Raw genomic sequence first — 20456 nt, 5'->3', positions numbered from 1 at the left:
CTGCTCAAAACCTAGCAGTCCTACAGGGATCAACAGCTGGGCTTCAAAATGGAAAGAGACTTTAAAGAAAAAAGTGTTTGCAGACAGGCTGTGCTGTGAGAAAATGCACTCTGCTGGGACTGGTGGGCATCAACCCTTTATTTTGGGATCAGTAGGCAGGATGTTCACAGCTTCACCTGCTTTCAATTCAGGTTGCTGCCATGCTGTCAAATGCGTGCCAGCTGCTAGTGCACGTACCTCTCCCCGGGGAAGCAAGGTTAAACCCTTCCAAGTGAGTCATGCTGTCCTCCACTGGCCTCAGTGTCACCAGCTCGGAGAAGAAATCACTGAGTTGAGTCATCTGCTGTAAATATTTTGTTTATCGGTGCTTTGTATTTGTACTCTTGTGATCCAATATTTGGGTGGCACTTTTTCTAGCTCTAATGTCATTCTATTTTTGTATGATGTTTAATTAAAGAGATACAAGGAATAAGATTGTAAAAATATATACTCGATGTCTATTCACTTGCTGAAATTAATGCATATATCCTGAATGGAGCATTAAAAAAGATGAAATCAAGACAGCATTTTCTCATATATTTATTTTTGAACTGTGGACTTCCTAGTGTATAATGCACTAGGAAAAGGGCTTCAGTGGACATTAAATTGCTACAAAGAATTCAAGATGGTTATTGTGTTTATGTATCTATCTTTCTCCTATGTTCTTGAAGCAATAGAGAAGACATTTTGGCTGAATTGATTACCTTGTGTCGTGGAAGCAGGAGCCAAGCTTGCTTGACTTGTGAAATCTAGAGATGCCAAAGATGTTGACTGATGCTCTAAAGACAAACAGATTACACGGTATCACATTTAGTTGATAGGGTCTTTTTAAAATAATATTAATAAATCATAAAACAACCTGGATCAAAAAGCTTGCAGTAGCTGTTGGGTTAATGCGGACTCCGCTGCAGAAATCCCACTGTCAGAGTTAAGGTTAAATGCTCAAAACACATCCCACAAATTCAAGGGGCAATCAGAGACGGTTGACTTTATTAATGCAGACACTTTCACATGGGCTAGCTGTGTGCCTTACTTATTTACGTTTTTATACACTGGGTTCATTTTAACTGCTGTGGAGTGGATTATGCACTTGATGGTGGTGCTCCCCCGCCTAGCCAGAGCCTTACCAGAAATGGTTCTGACAACACGCAGCAGCCGTATAAGCCCAGGAGATCACCTGCTCTTGCGGGTTTTCCTCTCAATTGCGGAAGGTAGTTTTACATAGTTATCCATATGCATGCTCTGGTAAAGCAGTGGTATTTATCTTATATCATTATTGAATGTGAATGATGCGCTACTATTGGGTCAAGGAAAAGTGGTATTTTTAACTTTTCTATCATCACATGCACCTCACTGTCATAATAGGACAAATTTATTCATAGTTGTATAGGCATTTTTATTCCATTTTGTAAAAAGGCATAAGAATAATATGTGATATTCAGCACGCCATTTTACATGCTGTCCTAACATGACAGTTTTAACAGGATTTGTGTCAGATCTCTTCTTGGGTAACTTCATAGCTCGCAAATTCCCATCCAGCAGCACACAGGTACCATCGATACCAGAGCGCACTGACCTTTCCCTGGCACGCCTCTGGCTCTGTGTACGTGACATTTAAGCACAGGTCAAGCAGAGATCATACATCTATTGACTGAGTAAGAAAGAAGGCTTCCCCCCCACCCCCCTTACCTGAGGTAGTCATGACAGCTGATGGAAGTGCTGAATTTCCAAGGTCTGTAACAAATCAAAGCAAACACTTTTACTCAGGGTGAGAAAGGTGTTTATTCTGCTTTAGAAAAGTGGGTCATTCAAGGGTTCAAGAGTGAGAGAGAGTGCATCACACTTAATTTCCAAATAATCTTTCAATGCACAACCCAACCAAGTGGTCCAGCAAGAAAAAAGAAGCACCTGAGGTAACTGTGCTGTGAAATCCCTAGGGAAACAGAGGTTTGGGGTAAAAAGGTTTGGAACCCCGGGCACCTCCAGTCTGCACCTCAACTCAAAAAGCAGAAGTGAGTTACATGGTTTTATCCCATACAAACAGAGGCACCTTACTGACATGCAGGTTGAAATAACATATATGACCTGGTGGTGGCACCTGCATAGCTCCATCCATGAGGCATTTCAGAGACTGCAACCTGACAGGAAATTTCAGGGACACTTTGCACTGAAAAGTGCTCACCGAGTCCTCAAAGAAGGGGAGAGAGAGGGATTTATTCCTGCCCAAACAGTATTTACATCCTGAGTAAGAGTTGTCTCACTTTTTTTGCCCAGGAGGTGAGGCAAAGTACCCCCTGAGTAGGTTAGGAGGAAGGATTAAATCTCCCCCAGGGCTCCATGAAGGAGGTGAACCATGAAAGCTTGCACACCCCATTAGAAAAACATACCTGGGAAGGCAGCCCAAGTACCTCTGTGTGGTCAGGCACGTTGGGAGGGTGTTGGACAGGGAGTGACCCTCTGCGGACAGGATCTTAGCATAAGTAGATAATTATCAACTCTCCAGCTGCTTTCTTTTGCAAGCATTTGTACCTCCTTTGGCTGTTTTGAGTGTTGCCCTTCCATTTGCACTTCATTTTAGCCTCGCCTGTGCTAACAGGGATTTCGTAGTAGCTGGCTGACATAAGAGGATCCCTCACCAAAGATGCAGCGGGTCTAAAACTAGGGTAGTGGGGCACCTTGAGGTGTGCCCAGCTCCCAGTACTTCACTGCAGAGTGTGCAAGGAGAAGCAGGGTGGTGACCTGATGCAAGCTGCAGGGGCTGCTTTGAGAGCTCACCTTGCAGAGGCCATCGGAGAACAAAGTCTCCCTCTCAGGGACCCCTGGTACCTGGGATGGCTTTCTGGTGTCCAACAGGGTATTGGCTGAGCCCCCAGGGTCTGCCACAACCTGCACTCGCAGAAGCAAGCTTACACAGAAAACCACACCTCTTTCCATGCCGTTTGTCTACAGCGTTTATCTGACACACTCGCGTAACCCACAGCTGAAATGCAGCTGTCTCCTGGGCAGAGCAGGGCAAGCCACCCCAGGAGAGGCATCTCCAAGGCGCTTCAGCTGAGGTGTGGAGGGAATGATTTATCTGTCTGTAATAAGCTGATAATAAGACAAACTTGCAGGGGCAGAGCGCGGATTTACCAAATTTACACAAATTAAGAAACATCCCATCATTCTTTAATTAGGCAAAAGTGTTGAGGATCTTGGCTGTGTACATAAGCAGAAGGTAGAACCATTAGTAGGGCTGTTATTTTTAATTATCAGTACAGTGCTGAAAGAGCTATATTCAAATGCCAACTGAAGCATCAGAAATAACATTAAGTGCCCCTCAAGGCTGGAGTTTAATTATGCTTGGGCTTAATTATGATAGATTACATCACCAAAATATATATTTATTGTATTTTCTCTGAAGTCATAGCTGCAGAAAGGGGTGCCTTACTACCCATCCAGAAACAAGTTTGCAAAACAATTTCTGCAACAGCTTTAGGAATTTATAGACGCACCTCTAACATAACCCAAGTTATTTCGTTCTCTAATTTATCCTACCTTCTGAAGCCATGGTGGTAAAAGCTTCGGATAAGGCTTCATTAGACTTATTGTCTGTGAAGAAAAAAAAAGATGAAAGCAGTTCTTCAAAGTAGTCAGGCTTTTGTTATAAAGGCCAAAAATTTGGTTTGGTGTTTGTGTCATACTGTGCATTAATATGGCACCTTCACAGAACATAGCTGAGAATTAATTTAATTCTTTCCTTTCTGTCACATCTAAATACATTAACATTTTTATACAGAGTGGATCTATCTAAGCGTTAATATACCCTGCAGGCAAGAATGTAGACTTCTTTAATTGGCGGCTCTCCGATTTGAATACAATTCTACAAAACTGCAAATCGGGTGAAATGAGTCATTTTGGAGAAAAATGATCATTTATCTCCCTTCCCTCTGAAGCTATATTTCCAGGGGAGTAAGCTCTGGCTTTTGATGTAATCTTTCTTTGTGGAAAAACATGCCAACAAGCATATCCACAGCCACAAGTGAACACAGCTGAGCTGCGAGTAGTCACCACGGCATGTGACGTGCCTGTGGAGGTTGCTAAGGGGCAGCAGTTCAGTTGTACTATCTGTTCAGCAAGGAGTAGAAAAAAAGGTGTAACTGTGCATTTGCACCTAAAGACGGGGCATGCACAAGTGGGTGCTAAAGGAAATCAGTCTGCCCTTCTCGCCGGCCACCCTGCATCCTCAGAAACGCCATAAATCTCTGGACCGCCACACCTCCCGCTTTCACCAACTACTTGAGATAGCATTTCCCCACACTTCCCTAATCATGTACCTAATTCTTATAGTACAGGTTACAGGGAAGGTTCTCCATTGCCCAAAATGTTTCAACTGTTTTAGGGGCCTTTTGCAGGTTTCACTGAAGGTGTACATTTTATCCCTGACTCTGTGGGTTTGATTTTCCAGACAGCTTCGTTGCACACACACAGACTTTCTGCCAGGAGTGCTCAGTGAGAAACACATGATTATAGTAGCTCACTGGTGCCATGTGGCTAAGCTAGTGTATTTTTGGGTATCGGAATTGCAGCAAGATACTGCCTAAATAAACAGCAAGCATCTTATGTTTGTGCAGGAGTTTCTTAGCTCATTTAGAGTCTTGAGCAAAGACTTGAGCTAAAAAACCTGCCAGAAAGTTCAAGCTGTGTGATGAACTTGTATAAAAAAACCTTCCATACACTTGGCGTTTCTTCAGTATTTTAAGTAACAGAGAATACGTGTTCAATGTTCTTAACATTTTACGTTTCAGATGCATCCTACCTATGAAAAACCTACCGAGGGAAACAAATATTTCTTCTGATGAAATATTCCGTGTTTCATTCCCAAAAAAGGAAAACAGACATGCACACGAGAACGTCTTATGTGTCTGGTGGGTCCCTTGCAACATCAGCGTTGATCTCAGCTGATAGAAACCGTCACTGTCTTGCGAGTCTTCTTGTTCAACATAAATTTCTTGTGGAAAGAAAAAAAAGAAAAGCTGCAAGACCCTCTCATTACACTCCAAACTATAAATCAGAGCTGTGCAGAATATTGGTACTGAAAAGCAAGCTCATATGGCTGCAGGTTTCTTTGCTGAGACACTATCAAAGATTTGGCAAGAACAGCGCAGTTATGCCAGGCCATTGTTCCCATCCCTGGCAACTGCAGGGGGCGATGGTCACAGCTGTTCTCCAGCTGTTCCCTTTGAGGAGGTCTGATCCTCCCCTTCACCCCGACGGACACCTACAGGTTCCCCACAGTAGGAGCGGATGAGCAACCATCGCTTTTCTTGGGAACCACTTCTACAGCTGCGCCATTGGCCTATTGACAGGTTGCATTACCTCCAGGCTGCTCCGTCAGGCTCTCTTTGTCCATGTACCACAGGATGCTTGGCTTGGGAAATGCCTTCCTCACAATGCAGCTCACGTTAGGCTATGGGGCAGTAAAAGCCAGTTGTTAGCCTCTGGCATTTCTCACCCGGCTTCCAAAATCCCTTACAGATAGCTTATTTACTCACCATCCTGCTCGGGAAGGAAGCACTCGCTTCCTCTCTATTGCATTTCTTTCCCACCCATTTTTCTGGCTGAAGACACTGTTGAATGAGAGCCCAGGGACACTCCCATTGCCCTGGGCCAGGTGTGGGGTGATGACACTCCAACACCCTCCAGTGCTGTGCCGTGGCCGGAGAGATGTAGGGTGACCCCCCCACACTCCTGCCCCCAGCCCAGCGCCCTGGGGGCAAACACCCACATGGAGAAACACTGGCATCGGTAATGGGCACGGTGTGTGTGGGGAGAATGAGACACCTGCCGATTGCCATGTAAATCCTTCCTTCGTTAGGCAGATAAGGAGGCAAATCCCATGAAAAACACTGCCTAGCACAATGATATGTTGAATATACAAAATTAGCTGCCTTTGTAGAGGGTAGGATATGTAAGAGGTTTCCAGAAGTCACAAGGAATTGCATGCTTTAGATGCAGTAGTCCTGGCTGTATGCCAATTGCTCCAAAAGTCTGTGTTTGTGCTCAGTTTAAGTTCTCATCAAGCAATAGATAGGAAGGACTGGAGGCATCTCAAAATCAAGGCTGGATGAAGGGTTGGGCAATAGCAGGGTGGGAGATCTCATCCTCATGCTGCCTGGATGTTCCCAATTACATTTACTTAGCAGCTTATGGCATTAAGAGAAATAGTCCTTTCAAAGAAAGAAAAAAAAAGAAAAAAGCATGTACTACTCATGCAGCACAAAGCTCTCTCGCTCCCACTTTCGAAGTGGTTCACGCATTTAGTTGAAAGCAAGCTTGATGCATTGCAGCCAGCAGAATTCAATCGTTCAGTATGAAGACTGAAACTACCCAGCTGAAACTCTTTCCTTGCCATGGTAAATAACCTCTGAACTCATAGTGTAATTGCTTTCTGCTTTTTTCTCTTCATTATTCCCTTATTTTTCAGCCACTTTTAGTTCATAATATTTTTATAAATGCTTTCTATGAAGAAATACAAATCTGACATCCAAAGTAGATTTAAGCCCTGCAAGAAAGGGTGGAAAAGAGAAAGAAAGGAGTTGGTGTTTGTTTGGAGGTGAAGAATGGACAGAGGCTCTTGGAAGAGTTTCTATTGCCCGGTCCCATGATAGCAGAACCCCTTGCTCTGCTCAACAGGGCAGTGCAGACAAAAGCCTGCAATGTCCAACACCACACCTGGAAATAGGCCACCAGGAAAATTATACTGGTTTTGCAGAACCAACTGACTCATGGCTTGTCTGGTAACAGGCGGATATGGTTAATACAAGGTTCTGCCTGCCCACAACTGCTGTTTCCAAGGAAAACTTTCTTAATTTGGGATGCTCACAGATCAAAAGCTGCAACCCGGATGGATGCAACAGGAAGCAAAGTGTCATAGCTAGTAGCCAGAGTGGCTTGCTAGTCAGACATATGGGCCACAAATATGTTTTATGCCAAGTACGGCCGGTGCGGTACAGCAGACTTTCCCTTTAGGTTTTGCCATTGCTAAGCAGGTGATAAAACCAAGGCCCCAAAACACATGTGTAAGTGCTCAGCTCTAAACAGGGGCCCTCAGACTTAGATCCAGTCCCTCCGTCAGCATCTGATTGCTCCAGCTGAGTTCTGCTTGGAGCATGACACATTACGCCTGACACGTTCATCACCTTTCCATCCACACACTAGACCATGTTGGTGCCCCAAGCACTGCTCCCACAGCACCTGCTCCTCCCTGTCCCCAGGGGGGCTGTGTGGCAGGCAGGGGCTGCCGCTGCCTACCCCCTCGGAGCAGCATCCTGGGTAGTGGGTGGCCTTCTTCAGAGAGGGATTTTATGCAGTGTGGAGAGGGCAGCTCAAGGCTGCTGGGCAGTAGCCAGCAGATGGGGAGGGAAAGGGAGCATCGCAGCCCCCTGCAACACCACCGACTCCTCACAGCCTCTCGACCCTGTCCTGGAGCCTTCCCTAGGGCTAACGCAAAATCAGATTTTGCCCATACCATGGAGAAGCCCTTAGCTAGCTCCAGTTTGTGCTCACTGAAGCAGCTTGCTGCTGCAGGGATGGGAATTGCTCAGAAGAAAGGATACAAACATCTGACATTAACTCATTGACTCGCTTGTCGCCCTGTGAGCTCGGTCAGTTCGGAGGTCCCGCCTATGTCTGATTCAGCTTAGCCTGCCTGGCCCTGCTGGGGTGGCATGGTGATAGTCATGGGCATTACTCTGCTCCAAAATCGCTCACCTTCTGCGAGGTGCCAGCTGAGCCCTCCTGCAGGCTAACAGAGATCTCAGGGTAGGCTGGAAAGCAAACAGAAATGTATTAGTGAAATGGATACCGAAGGTCACAGTAACAGCTTCTAATGAGACTTAACAGCCTTGTTTCATAAAAAGAGTGAAAATTAAATCCTACATCCACCCACACACCTAGCAAGATAAAAGCTTGCACAGCTCCAATCTGAGGTCAAGGAAGTGGTTTACAAGCATATACCAGCAGCTACTACCACAAAATCCGTGATGTATTTCACTGTCTGTCTAAACTACTCTTGAGTGGCTTTGCTGGAGAAGTGAGCTCAAACCATCCTGCAGTCATGGCTCCGGCAGCAAAACCACCCTTCCCAGGCCTGCTGAAATAAAACACTCCCAAGCTGTTGGTTCCTCTGGGTGTTTGCCCATCAAAATCATCTGCAAAGGCTTTAGCCACCCCTGAAAACGTTGATTGATTTTGGGTACCAGCTATCCACGTGCTGTTGCCTGGGCAGATGTGTGACAGTGTCACACCACAGATGCTTCCTGCCTTGCCGGGAAGCCCAGAGCTCACCTTCACATCAGAGCAGTGGGCCTCTGATGACCACATCCACAAGAAATGGAAAAAGTGTTTTCTTTTGTTTTTGCAGCATTTTGGTTCTAGGCGCGCCTGACTGTATAGGTAAAAGCTATCAGGTACCGTGAGACTCTCTAAATTGGCATTTCTAAATTAGCCATTGGGATCGCTGGTTTGCAGTAATATTAACTAACTTGTTAAGTAAGGACTGTTGAAACTGTGCTAATATACATCAAATCTCAAAAGCCTTGGATAAATTGTGCTTCTGGTCCTTTCTGAACCTTAAAACTGGTCTGGAAACAAGTGCAGCCCCTGGATTACTTAGGAGGGTAATTCTTTCTCTTTCCAACCTAAACCTCACTTTAATCTCTACCATTAAGATAATTTTCTTTTCTTTTTTTTTCTAACCCTATTAATTGATATAGGGTCACCTCAGTTCATTACGCCTGACAAGATCATCACCTTTCCATCCACACACTAGACCATGTTGGTGCCCCAAGCACTGCTCCCACAGCACCTGCTCCTCCCTGTCCCCAGGGGGGCTGTGTGGCAGGCAGGGGCTGCTGCTGCCTACCTTTGAGCTGAACTGCTCAAGTTTCCCTGTTGTTTTATACAGCGAATCCACCAAGGACTCTCCTGCCTTCTTTTTTTTAATTCCCATTTTTCTGCCTAGTATTACTAATGGATTATGCCTGGCAGTGACCTATATTTAATTATTATGGCCTCATGGTTTTCTGGACTTAGGGTACTTTTTGGGTGGAATTTCCTTTTTCTTTGTGGATTCTTCCTATCAGAAAAAGAGTGTCTTAAGATTTCATCCTTGTTTCTGCCTTGCCAAAACTATACAGATGGTGGTGGGGCTGGCAGAAGACAACCATACTTCTTCAGGTGTAAGAAAAAGTCTGGGAAACTTGATCTTCTAATCTCAGCTAAAAGTTGGCTGGGAGACTAAATAACATCTAGTCCAGTGCCTGCTCTTCCTTTTGTTTTTTGATGAGAACGGGTATGCTTTTCCACATCTGTATTGGATGTTGTCCTCTGCTTTCTCAGAAGACATGTTTGCTGGGTAACTAGTCTGGCAGGCAGCTCTCAAGCACAGCTTTGAATGATCTAATAGATCTTTTCCATTTAACATCTCAGCCCCTGTTAAGAGTTTGACATTCATTTGTCTTGCTAGGATATTTACCAATGTTTTGGGTCTAGCAGAAATTCAATATTTAGTATAGTAGTTTCTGCTGCTGAGCTTTTACTCTTACAAAAAGGAGAAATCAATATTTGGCAAAGTTAGACATGAAAAGGCCATACATTTTCTCAGAAACTTGTATCTAAAATAACTCTGTTCTAGAAAAGAAATATTTTAAAGCATTTCAGTCCAAAAGTACCCTCTTAAAAAAAGCTCTCTCGACTGAATGTCCGTTTTTAATCAACGTATCAAGACTCTCAACTTCATTGAGAGACTTGTTCATGCCTTCCCCATCCTCTCCTGCCCAGCTCACAGTCATACTCAGGCCATCTAAAGCATCTGTGGGGAAGCACCACTGCTGCCCCTCAGACTTGGGCTGTCTCTGCTGTGTTTAGCCCTGAAGCATTTATCAGAGGGATCCTGACAGGGAGCTTTCCCCAGGTGACAGTACCTTCCTCTCCTCATCCTCCTCCTGCCCACTACAGCACCGTGGTGCACTAGCTGACTGCCCTCCCTGCCCTTCTTTCATTGCTACCCAGCCCGTGGGGATCAATTGCACAAGTATTTGGGTGACAGGGGGGATGCTGGCTTGCTGAGATGGGAAAATCTCCCCAGGTTTCAGTTGGCCTTGGTTCTCTAGCTGCGTCCTTTCTAATGGCCAGGATGACAGATATGACCAATATAATGTGCTGTTGACATTGTATATGCTTACTATCATGCTTTAGATCCTGCCCTGGCCATTTGAGGTTGGGTCTACCTGCTAGGACATAAATGTTCATTTTTTCATGGAACAAGGAACAAGAGAGGTGCTGTCATCTGAAGTGGCTGTTTGTCTGTCTCCAAATGTCAGCTGGAGATTGCTGGATTATTCTGGCCACTGTCTCTGCCTGTTCTCTGCCAGCTCCTGCCCTGCCAGTGCATGGGCGTGTGGGCTGGCACAGGGGCAGCTCTGGACCATCTGCTCTTGGTCTCCCCTCCCCCTGCAGCACAAGAGAGGCAAATGGAGAAAAGCTGGTATGATGCAATCATAAGCAGCATGACTTCAGCGAATGGTAACAGACAGGAGTGAGACAGCATGAAAAATAGTTATTTTACCTGCAAAATATCAGACATGAAAGGGCTAAGAGCACAAAAATGTGCTTCCTCCAAGATCTGGACTCTATCGGCCTGAGGTCTGAGAGACCTTCCTCAGCATCCACCACAAACCAGCTCTCAGGGAGCCCCTCCACCTAACCGTGCCCTCAGGACACCTGCGAGAGAGGCTGATGGCACAGGACCTGGTCCAAAGCCAGGCAGCACTTACTGGGAGCATCACAGACTGGTCACCATCAAGGGCCATAGTTGCTTTCTCTTGTCTGCCTCTCTCCCCTGTCGTACTAATATGCTGATGTGGGTGCATGCACAGACAACCACACGTGACACAGTAATTCAGAGAATAAGCTAAATAAAGCAACCTCTTAGGCTAACAGATACACAAACCAAGGCGAGAGCATCAGCAGGGACGGAGGGGAGGGAGAGTTCAAGTATATTAGTATACTTGAATGACTACCCAGGTAACACTGTAGCTATTTGACAAATGTTGATTTTTAAAAGTAAAACCCATGTCTGAATCATGCAAATGCAAAAGGAAATTTCAGATCATTAACTTCTATTTTTATTTCTCTTGTGTCAGTGACCAACAGCCCCCAGACACAGGTTTTGCTTTTTTTTTTTTTTTTTTTTTTTTTGCTGCTCTCTGTTGAATCTTTCTTTGCATTCAGAGCATGAGCCTCACATGGCCATGCCGTCCCCAAGCCATGGGCTACCTCAGGCAAGCAGCTACAGTCAAGGGACTGTTGACAGACCCACTGTTTAACACCGATTCATTTTAGGAGTGTTGGAAATGTGTTTTCCAGACCCACTGCTCTATAAGCAGTAAATACATCTCAGTTTTCTGTGGGCAGCATTGCTCCGATTCGGTTGTACCTCAGCAATTGTAGAGTAGTTCCTAAGCCACTAGAAAGAGAACAGAGCAGGTAACTAAAGATGGGGAAGGCTTCCAGCATGAAATGCCAGCCCACATGTTTGCGGTACACGGGCCCTGCCACTCCTGACCAGTTTAAGACACCCAGGCAGGACCTCATTTTCAGAACCAGAGCCTTTGGCAGCGGGTGAACATCACATGCCTTTGAGGATGTGACTTTGCAGCAACAGTAGTTCCAAACCACTTTAGCTGCTTACTAAATTTTGGCCATGATTTCCTAACCACAGGCAGCATGGTCATTTTGTAACTAACTGGGGCACGGAGATCTTGATGGCCAAGGTGCTTACCTGTAACCCGCAAAGTGCCAACATAAGCTTACACATCGGGGTGAGACAGTGGCAATGTGCATGCCAGTGGTGTTGATATATGCGCAATGGATCTACTATTTTTGATGCCAGAAATTGAAAGAATGGCCTCAAATTCTTCCTAAGAACTATGGGGTTGTTTACTAACATTTTAACCCATTGCAGCTGAAAAAAATACAATGTAAATATGTGTATATAAAAAAAACCCCGTGTATTTCAAAAGCTATTGCCTTCAGAAGCAGACAGGAGTGTTACCTTTCCAAGTACAAGTAAGTGGGCGGTTGGCATAAGCCCCTTACCAAATACTCTCACGGTGGTGCTGCTCTTCTGGACTCTCTCTGGGTGGTACACCACATGGCAGGAAAACACTCTGCCATCATCTGTGATTCTGGTGGGGAAAATCTTTAGAGCGTTATTCAAAACCAGGTAGACTCTTTGCCTGTACAGCGTGCTGCCATTCCTGTACACTGCAGGACAGGAGGGCTCCTTGGTCACAAGTTCCTCTTTCCTGCCATTTTCCCCCTGTGAAAAGAGCAACCCACACAATGTGTGAAGACCAGACACCCCCCCCCCTCCGCAAACATTTTTGTAGACCAGCTCTATTCCCACTATGAAGATCTTCCCTTGCACCCCTAGCATTGTGGAGTAGTAAGCAGACATTTGCAACATCTATTTTTTTTCCACAAATACATTCTCTCCCAGAACTTCAAAACCAATAGCAGTCATCATTTTTCCAATAAACTATGGAGTAAATAGCTGTGTCTTGTGGGTCCTGATCTCTGTAGCCCGCAGAGAGGGCAACAGAGCTGCTTTCTCACTGCAGCAATCTTTAAGTTACGTTGAGCATCCCATACATATTAAATATGACTGAAATTCCAAGAAAATCCTTGCTCTTCTAGATTTCAAATAGTGAGAAGCTGATAATAATAGCTAAAAGTCATCTCCTCTTAACGCCTGTGTGCCAGCCACCCCTAGATATAGATGCAGCTGGCACATCCTGGACATCTGTGCCTCGGTACATATTTGCAAGCTATACTCTGAATGATGCATGGTGACCCACATATGTCATTGCGCTGACCTTTGGGGTTTTTTTTCCCCTTCCTCTGCTGCTTTGTAAAGTGAACTAGCAACACTAAAAAGTAGTAAGGGCAAGGATATTACCTACAAAAATTTTAAGAATTTTAATATTAAGAATGCACTGCAAAGGGGACATCTAAATAGATAATGAGCTGGGACAAAAGACTAAAAAATCTAAAATATTTTAAAATCACCTTTAAGAAAACCCTCAACAGTTACAGCTCCTCAGTGGCAATAGATAGAAATTAACAGGCAAAGCTCCAGTACACTGCTGGCTGATACTTATCTCTACATACTGAAATTAATGCTAAAAGGTTACATTAAAACACGCATACAAATATTTATCCAGAAAGTGAGATGCAGTGCAAAAATATAACGAGCTTTATATCTCACAGCAAATAGCTTAAAAATAGTTTTTATGTGGTTTGCTAGATAACTGGGTTTGCATGTCTTCGGCGTGCATCTGTGACACAGAGGTTAACAAAAACATTAGTCAGCCCTTTTTTTTTTTATATTTCAAAGCAGCCTGATATCTCACTACCCTACACAGTAACCGTGTATTTTTCAGAGGTACTAAAGCTTCACCACAGCAAAAATCCCTGAGAAATCCAACTCAAGGAATATTTTAGTTATGTTACATTTGCTAAGTCCTTTGCCACTTTCCACGGACCTGCTCTACATGTACTCCTGAAAAAATTAAAAGCAATTAAGATGGAATTTTCCTTCTTTGTTTCTTTAACAGCTATTGTTTGTAGTGTCTATGTTGCAAAACCATGTTTGTACTTTCTCCCTTTACTATCACAGTCCAACGCGACCGATACCTTTTGTTTAGCAGATTCTGCAAGACACAGTAAAGTCTAACAAACATTTCTGTTTCAATCTGCAAAAATACCCTGTAGTTCCTTCTGAAATTTATACCTGAGATGAAAAATACTTACCACTAGCCATTTCAAAGGATAACTGGACAAATTTTCTGAGGTCATGTCCTCAAGGCATGGAATTTCTAAAGTCTGGTTTAACTGCACTTCCTTCACGTAGTGCTGCTCCTCTTTTGTTATTGCAACAACAACAGCAACAAAAAAAGCCCAAGAAGGAAAATCAGAAACATGGTGTTCATGGTGCTTTAAAAACCAATGCTGACTAGTCTTCTGTTCAAGGAGCAGGCACTTTTTTGATTAGAAGGGAACTGTAATTTTCAGCCATTACCCATAGACACATTTGTTAAGTGAAAGCCCTGCATCTGATTCTAGATGTAGTTTCATGACACTAATTCATGGCTTTACCCAAGTTTTTGGGCAATTAATAAAAACCTTTGCTTAACTGCAGGATCAAGATGTCTCCTTTTGGAGCTGAGAATAATTTGAAGCTTCAATTTTTCTCTTACAATTTGTTTCTGCAGCAATAAACCTTCATGTCAATTTTGTTCATCTGTATTTCCTTTTCTCTGAAGATAGCCACAGACCTACTTTTCACTAAGCAAGGTGTTCAGCATGTCAGGCAGGTTAAGATTAACCCTGTTTTTCAGTTTAAGTGCTCCTTTCATTATTCTCCAACCTGCCCGCTACCAGAAGCAGAGAACTTCTCACTCTTTCCTTTGTCATCTATTTAAAAAAACATTTCAGCATCTCCCACCCTACCCATTCCCAGTCCAGGGCTCCAGTCCACCCGTGGAAGGGCAGAGCGATGCACCGAACAGAGCACAGCTGTGGTCCAAACTTCGTGTCTGCATGCATGTGTGCATTTAAACAGGAAGAGCAGCGGTGATGGCCAGGGGATGCTACGAGCGCTTTGGTGAGCGCTCATCTCTCCGACCCTCAGCCTGGCGGCGGGCGGTAGTGCCGTGCAGCCTGCTGTGTCGGCCAGCCTCCCTGCTGCAGCCTGCCTGCTGCCGCTGTACCGCACAGACATGCCTTCCCTCTTCCTTGTGGGCAGGCACGAGCCCACGCTGCAGGGAAACTCTTGAACTTTGCTCCCCTGGTAACTCTGGCTTGCGTGTTGAGATAGAATAGATATATATTTTATCTGTTTTTTATCTTGAGGGGAGGGAGAATATCTAGCAGAACCAGACTGTTAGATTATTTGGCAGTGGGGACTTTCTGGTGACTGTAACTTCCTTTATGTCTGGCACCTAAGCACAGAGTGACAGTGCCAGCACGCAGCCTGTGACACAGGGACGTGAAGAAAGACAGAGCCCAGAGTGGTGCCCAGGAGATCCAGCGGCAGAAGCAGCTCATCTCCACTCTCCACCAGAGCAAAGCAGCTGAGGAGTCAGCTACCACAGTGGGACACAGACTGCACAAGCCCTCAAGGGCCTGGATAGTGCAGGAAGGATAAAGAAAGGGCAAAGGAAGCAAATCTATAGCTTCCCCAGGAAGAAAACTGCACAGGAGACTTTGCTGGGACAAGCTACCATGCAAAAGTGCCGTGCAGCATACGAGAAGTACGAAGATGAGTAGTTGCCCCAGGAGCTCAGTCTGCAAACAGCCTCTGCCTGTTCTCACAGTCACATGTTCCAGCTGTTTATTTCCCCCCCATCTTTGATTCCCATCTCCATTAACAGCCTTTTGGCTACGGTCCTCTGTGTTTGTCAGTCCTATGTAGGCCTGCTGCTCTGCGGGCTTTTTGCAGTATCTACAAGTGGAATCCATCGGGATTCATGTCACTTTGATGTAGTTGCGAGCTGTACTTCATTAATGACTATCACCCTTCTCCATCCCACTTGTAGGCAGGATTAAGGTCTTTTGCCTTTTTTGGAGTGGAAGTGGGTCATTGCGAAAGATCTGGTTACCTTAAAATACAAATCTGCAACAGCTATGTTGCAAACTGAACTTTTTAGTGCTCTCTAGCAAGCAGTCATCAGTAGCACAGCTTGCTACATCATGCAGTTGCTGAAAAAAGCCACAACGATGCTGATATGAACAAGAGCTGCCCACGTTTAACATGTAGACAGCAATAATGGCATTGAACATGCTAGTATCAATCAAGGGCACCAGCAAGAGAAAAGGAGCAATGCCTGATTAACACTATTACTATATTAGAGACAGAGAAAAATCGCATGAAGAACAGAAGCATGGGAGGGTTTCACACGGTTACCAGCACTGTTCATACCTCACTGCTCTCTGCTTGATCCAGCCCCTCTGCCCTGTGAAGTGCAGGAAAATCCCCAAAGGGGAGACTGCTGCAGCACACCCCTGTAGAGCAGGTAAAGCGGCAGCTTCATCCTTGACACAATTATCCAGCATGTACTGTTTAAACACACCCATCCTCTATGGGACATGCAGAGATGCTGGCTCTAATTTTGCCTCAACAAGTTCAACAGGGCAGGAAGGTACCACTGGGTCGCCCCTGAGCTGTGACTCTGGGATAAGATCACCGAAATGCTTGGAGCCACTGCCATGCAGGGGCCATCAGGGAGTGAGGCGGCAGCTTGGGTTAAACATCCCTGCATATGAGGCTTGCACAGGACCCAGAGTTTGATTGTCTGGAGTTGCCAGCCTGCTTCAGAGGGAGGCCACTGCTGCAGCTGCTGAGGAGCCGTGCCCTGTCCCTGACCCCATGGAGTCAAGGCTCCTTCTGCTGCAGGACCAATGTGATCCGGCATGAGGACCAATGTCTCTCCTGCCACTGGTCTGGCCTCACGACGCAGGCCAAAGAGGCACTGGGAGCTCTGTGCCCATGAATGCTGCTGCCCCAGTGCTCTGCTGCCCTCTGCTACCCCTTACATCACCTGCACCCACCCCGCTTCTAACCCTTGAACACGTGCTGCATCTACAGCCCTGGACACAATCAGGGTGAGCACGCTGGCCTTGCAGCTCTGAACTGAAACCGTGCCAGGTTTGTTGCATTTACTTTAATTCTTCTTGGCTTGTTAAGAGAAACCTGGGTCAGGAAGAGGTTTCTGGGATCATCAAATCCAGTCCCCCATGCGCACAACAACAAGCTTGCCCAGCTTGCCCAACATCCCTGCCCAGCTCCATCTTCATGGCAGTTTGGACTTTTGCCCTCACTGCTGGCATTAAACAGCTGTTCCCAAAGTTGCCGCACTAATGGTTGCCACCGTTGTTTAATTTGTAGTCAAATCCATTCACATCCTATTTAAACCCATTTGTTCCTTTGCCAGGATAATTTAAATATCCTCCCTGGAGTTCACAGTCTCCCCTGAGGCTTACTTACCAAGAGCAGTCATGCTGCTTTCCAGCTTCCTTTTGGCTGACAGAAGCAGCCAAGTCTCTGTTCCTGTGATCATCCTAAGCAATCCCTCACTTTGCTCCAGTTTGTTTTTGACGGTGGGGACACACATCCCTCTGTTGAGCTAACACCCAGCACACCCTGAAGATGCCAGCCCTCAGCCTCGACCAGACAGGGGTGTTTTCTTTTTCATGTGCCCAGTGCTGCACGCCCATAGCAGCAGCACAGTGTGGTTTGGCGATCCAGCATCCTCAGCCCCACCATATCCTGAGCCGCTCCCCAGTCTTTTCTGCATCATGTTTCTCCAAAACGAAAATGTGGAAACTGCCCACATCACCACCTTTTTTCCTTGCTATCTAATTTCCTATTCCTCCAAACAAATAAGGTTTCCTAATCTGCTGCTGGTTATCCAGCTAAAGAGTGCCTGGTAAGTAGGAAACTGTGTAGACAGAGGCGTTCAGTGGAGCCATTGCAAACCCCAAATGAGTCACCATCCCTGACCAAGAAATGGCCATCTATCCTGATATTCCACCCCCCGTCACCCCTGTTACAAAAAAGCAACATCTCATTTGTAATCACTTACCTTCTGCCTTGACAATAAGTTGAATTTTTGCAGCCTTTGCCCCATATGGGTAAGTAGCAAAACTGCACTCGTACTGCCCGCTAAGGGAGACGGTAACGTTTTTCAGATGCAGAGCCCACCGATTGCACTCAGATGTGACGTTTGGATTGGGGGAACACAAAGCCTCTGTAGCATCCCAGTTGCAGCACTTCCTTGTGCTGAAGGACACCGAAAAGTTGTAAGAAGCCTCAGGAAATGTGAAGTAATGGGTGCCAAAAATGGGGTGATAAACAGCTATTCTGGTAAGCTGGGCGTCATCAGTCTTGGACCACTGGGTCTGTATTACGTAGGTGGTGTGTGGTTTTGGGAAGCTGCACGCCAGGGTCACGTCAGTACCCGGCAAAGCGCGGACCACTTCTGTTTGTGTAATGACGTCTTCAGGCTGGCCTTAAAAACAAATGAGACCTTTTTCAGTGCAAGTAGTGTCTAAACAAAGTTTTATCCTAAGCCGTCTTTGACATGCTTTGGTGCCTTAGCCATAGACAACCACAAAGACCCTACAACTGTGACAACAGGCTTTCCAGCAAGGAGTTTTACAGCAGATCTCTACCAGTACAAACTGCGGAGAGACAACCAGGAGAGCAAATGCACACTTGTCTGGAAGAGGGTGGGGAGCTCCTGTTGTGCTCGCAGGAGAGAAATGGGAACTCAGAGGGCCTCTGTGAAAATGGAAATCTTGCAAGTGTTATAAATAAAGCAGAAGCTGGGCCCACTTATTCCCCAGCTCTTTTTGCAAGAACAAATGAGTTATCCCTGCTGGCTAATTCTGCCCCGCACTGTTTCCCCTGCCCACTGTCATTGCCTTTGCTGCTTCAACAGAGACAGCTGTTCTTTTACCTCCATATTATTAAACAGCTCCTGCATGGCCTAAACAAGTGTCTGTTTCAGTGTCAGAGCGAGCTGCCCCAGTAGGTATGGTTTCTTCCTCAATTAATTTCATAAAGCATGTTGGCAGTCCTTAGTGTGCCATATAAAGGAGTAATGGATCGGTGAAATGAAGGGGCTTTCAGTGTGAGCCTGTACTACTTGGTTTTGCTGCTGCTGTAGTAAAATTGATTTATCTCCCTTTCTCCCTCCTATGAACAGGAGGCTCACAGTCCCCATGCCCGGTATGCAGGGCACTGACAAACTCAAGGAGATGAAGAATTTATGGGTGGGGGAGTCGTAGTGAGACAAGTAATCAGTCACACCCACAGAGCCATGCACAAAAAGGCCCTGTTTCAAAAGGGCATGCGGGTCCCCAGAAAAAAATGAGTTTGTGCAGATGTTCTTAGGTACGGACTTGTCGCCCCCATCTCCATTGGATTTTATCCTCCCTGTGTATCAAAACATCACTGTAAATTTGCTTTGGGAGCTTGCCCCACAGTTCCACCAGCCACACTGCTGACTCCCTACAGCAGCAAGTGCACACTGCTCACGTTCTTTACTTGAAAAAAATTGGTATCAATTTCTTTGCTTTGACATCTGCTCTGCTGTGTGGTACAGGGGTCTGGGGCGCCTGAGCCAGGGGATGCCCTGCCAAGGGCCAGGCAGCCTTGATGGTACCCGCAGGGGGGATGGCGTGCCCTGGGCTCTGCCAGCTCAGCCGGGAGTGAGACAGGGACCTGGTGCACCCGCAGCTCCGGTTTGACAGGGAAGAAGAACAAGGGCAGAGTCCCACATTGCCGCAGAGCTGGCTGAGATTTGGTACCTAACCACTGAAGTGTGACATGAACACATAGAGATTAGGTGCATGGAGAACAAAGCTACTGAATGGCCATGGCCAACACTAATCTTTGGTTTTTTATTGCTGTGCATGCTCTGTTCATCTTTTAATTGACTTCCAAGAGACAGAATGATGTAAAAGGGTAAATAAAAATAAGCCTGAGTGACAAGTGCTGTGAGAAAAATTACTGAAAACTATTTTTGTCAGTCCAAGGAGCTTATTATAGCAAATGCTTGCTGGTTTCACTGCAAGTTTTGCATCAGTAAAAGTTAAGTAAAAAGTGATTAACAATCTTGTGATCAGACTAGCAGGCAAGGGACACCCAGCAAGTTCTCTCTTATATTCATACTGATGCTGTATTAGGTTAAAAGACCATGTAAAGAATGCCTACCAAGAATTACTTGAATATTTTATATTAAGATGAAAAAGTTACATATGTAGAAATGACATTTTAGTTTGTGTTGTTTGTTAGTAGCTTAACACTTTAGGTTATTTTAACTGAAACCCTTTCATGCAAAAGTGTTCTTTTTGTTAGCATCTCAATATAATTAGTCTCATTTTATGCCAACTTTATTTTTCCAAATCAAATGCTGTCCATTAGCCCATACTTGTGCTCCATTTGAAACTTCATAGAGTAACTCCCAGACATTTAGATGTCTGACCTCCACAAATGGCATGATGGTGTCCACTTTCACCTTTGAGTGACTTCAGTGAGGATTTCATCCTCAGGGGAAAAAAAACCAACAGTCCTATTTTTCCCAAAATAGTATTGCTTTCCTGCATGTGCATGTCTTGAGGCTTCTAGTTCTTTCTTTGCATTTGAGAACTTTTCTTTTCTATGAATACACGTATGAAATAATTTCCTTTCTTTTAAAATCCAGTTTGCCACAGTGATGTAGAAAATAGGAACAGCCTATGCCAGATTTTGAGATGCATCTTACCATGCCAGTCAAATACATGAACTTTTTCCTTTCTTAACTGGA

The 20456-nt window shown here is 45.3% G+C and overlaps 1 protein-coding gene across 1 annotated transcript in view; it reads right to left on the bottom strand.

Annotated features, from left to right (window-relative positions):
* The window catches only part of CD96 (CD96 molecule), a 28803-nt gene that overhangs the window by 7570 nt on the left and 777 nt on the right, over window positions 1-20456 (bottom strand). The window contains exons 2-9 of the mRNA XM_076328850.1: window positions 17730-18155; window positions 13897-14006; window positions 12181-12403; window positions 7792-7847; window positions 5398-5488; window positions 4853-5029; window positions 3577-3630; window positions 744-818 (exon numbers count right to left, since the gene is read on the bottom strand). Of these exons, the coding sequence (XP_076184965.1) occupies window positions 744-818; window positions 3577-3630; window positions 4853-5029; window positions 5398-5488; window positions 7792-7847; window positions 12181-12403; window positions 13897-14006; window positions 17730-18155 (1212 nt within the window). The remainder of the gene's footprint in view (window positions 1-743; window positions 819-3576; window positions 3631-4852; window positions 5030-5397; window positions 5489-7791; window positions 7848-12180; window positions 12404-13896; window positions 14007-17729; window positions 18156-20456) is intronic.

Source organism: Aptenodytes patagonicus, chromosome 1 (assembly GCF_965638725.1).
Source record: "Aptenodytes patagonicus chromosome 1, bAptPat1.pri.cur, whole genome shotgun sequence".
NCBI classification, from domain to species: domain Eukaryota; kingdom Metazoa; phylum Chordata; class Aves; order Sphenisciformes; family Spheniscidae; genus Aptenodytes; species Aptenodytes patagonicus.
Note: the sequence above shows the minus strand (reverse complement) of the source record. Positions and strands in the feature narration are given on the sequence as shown.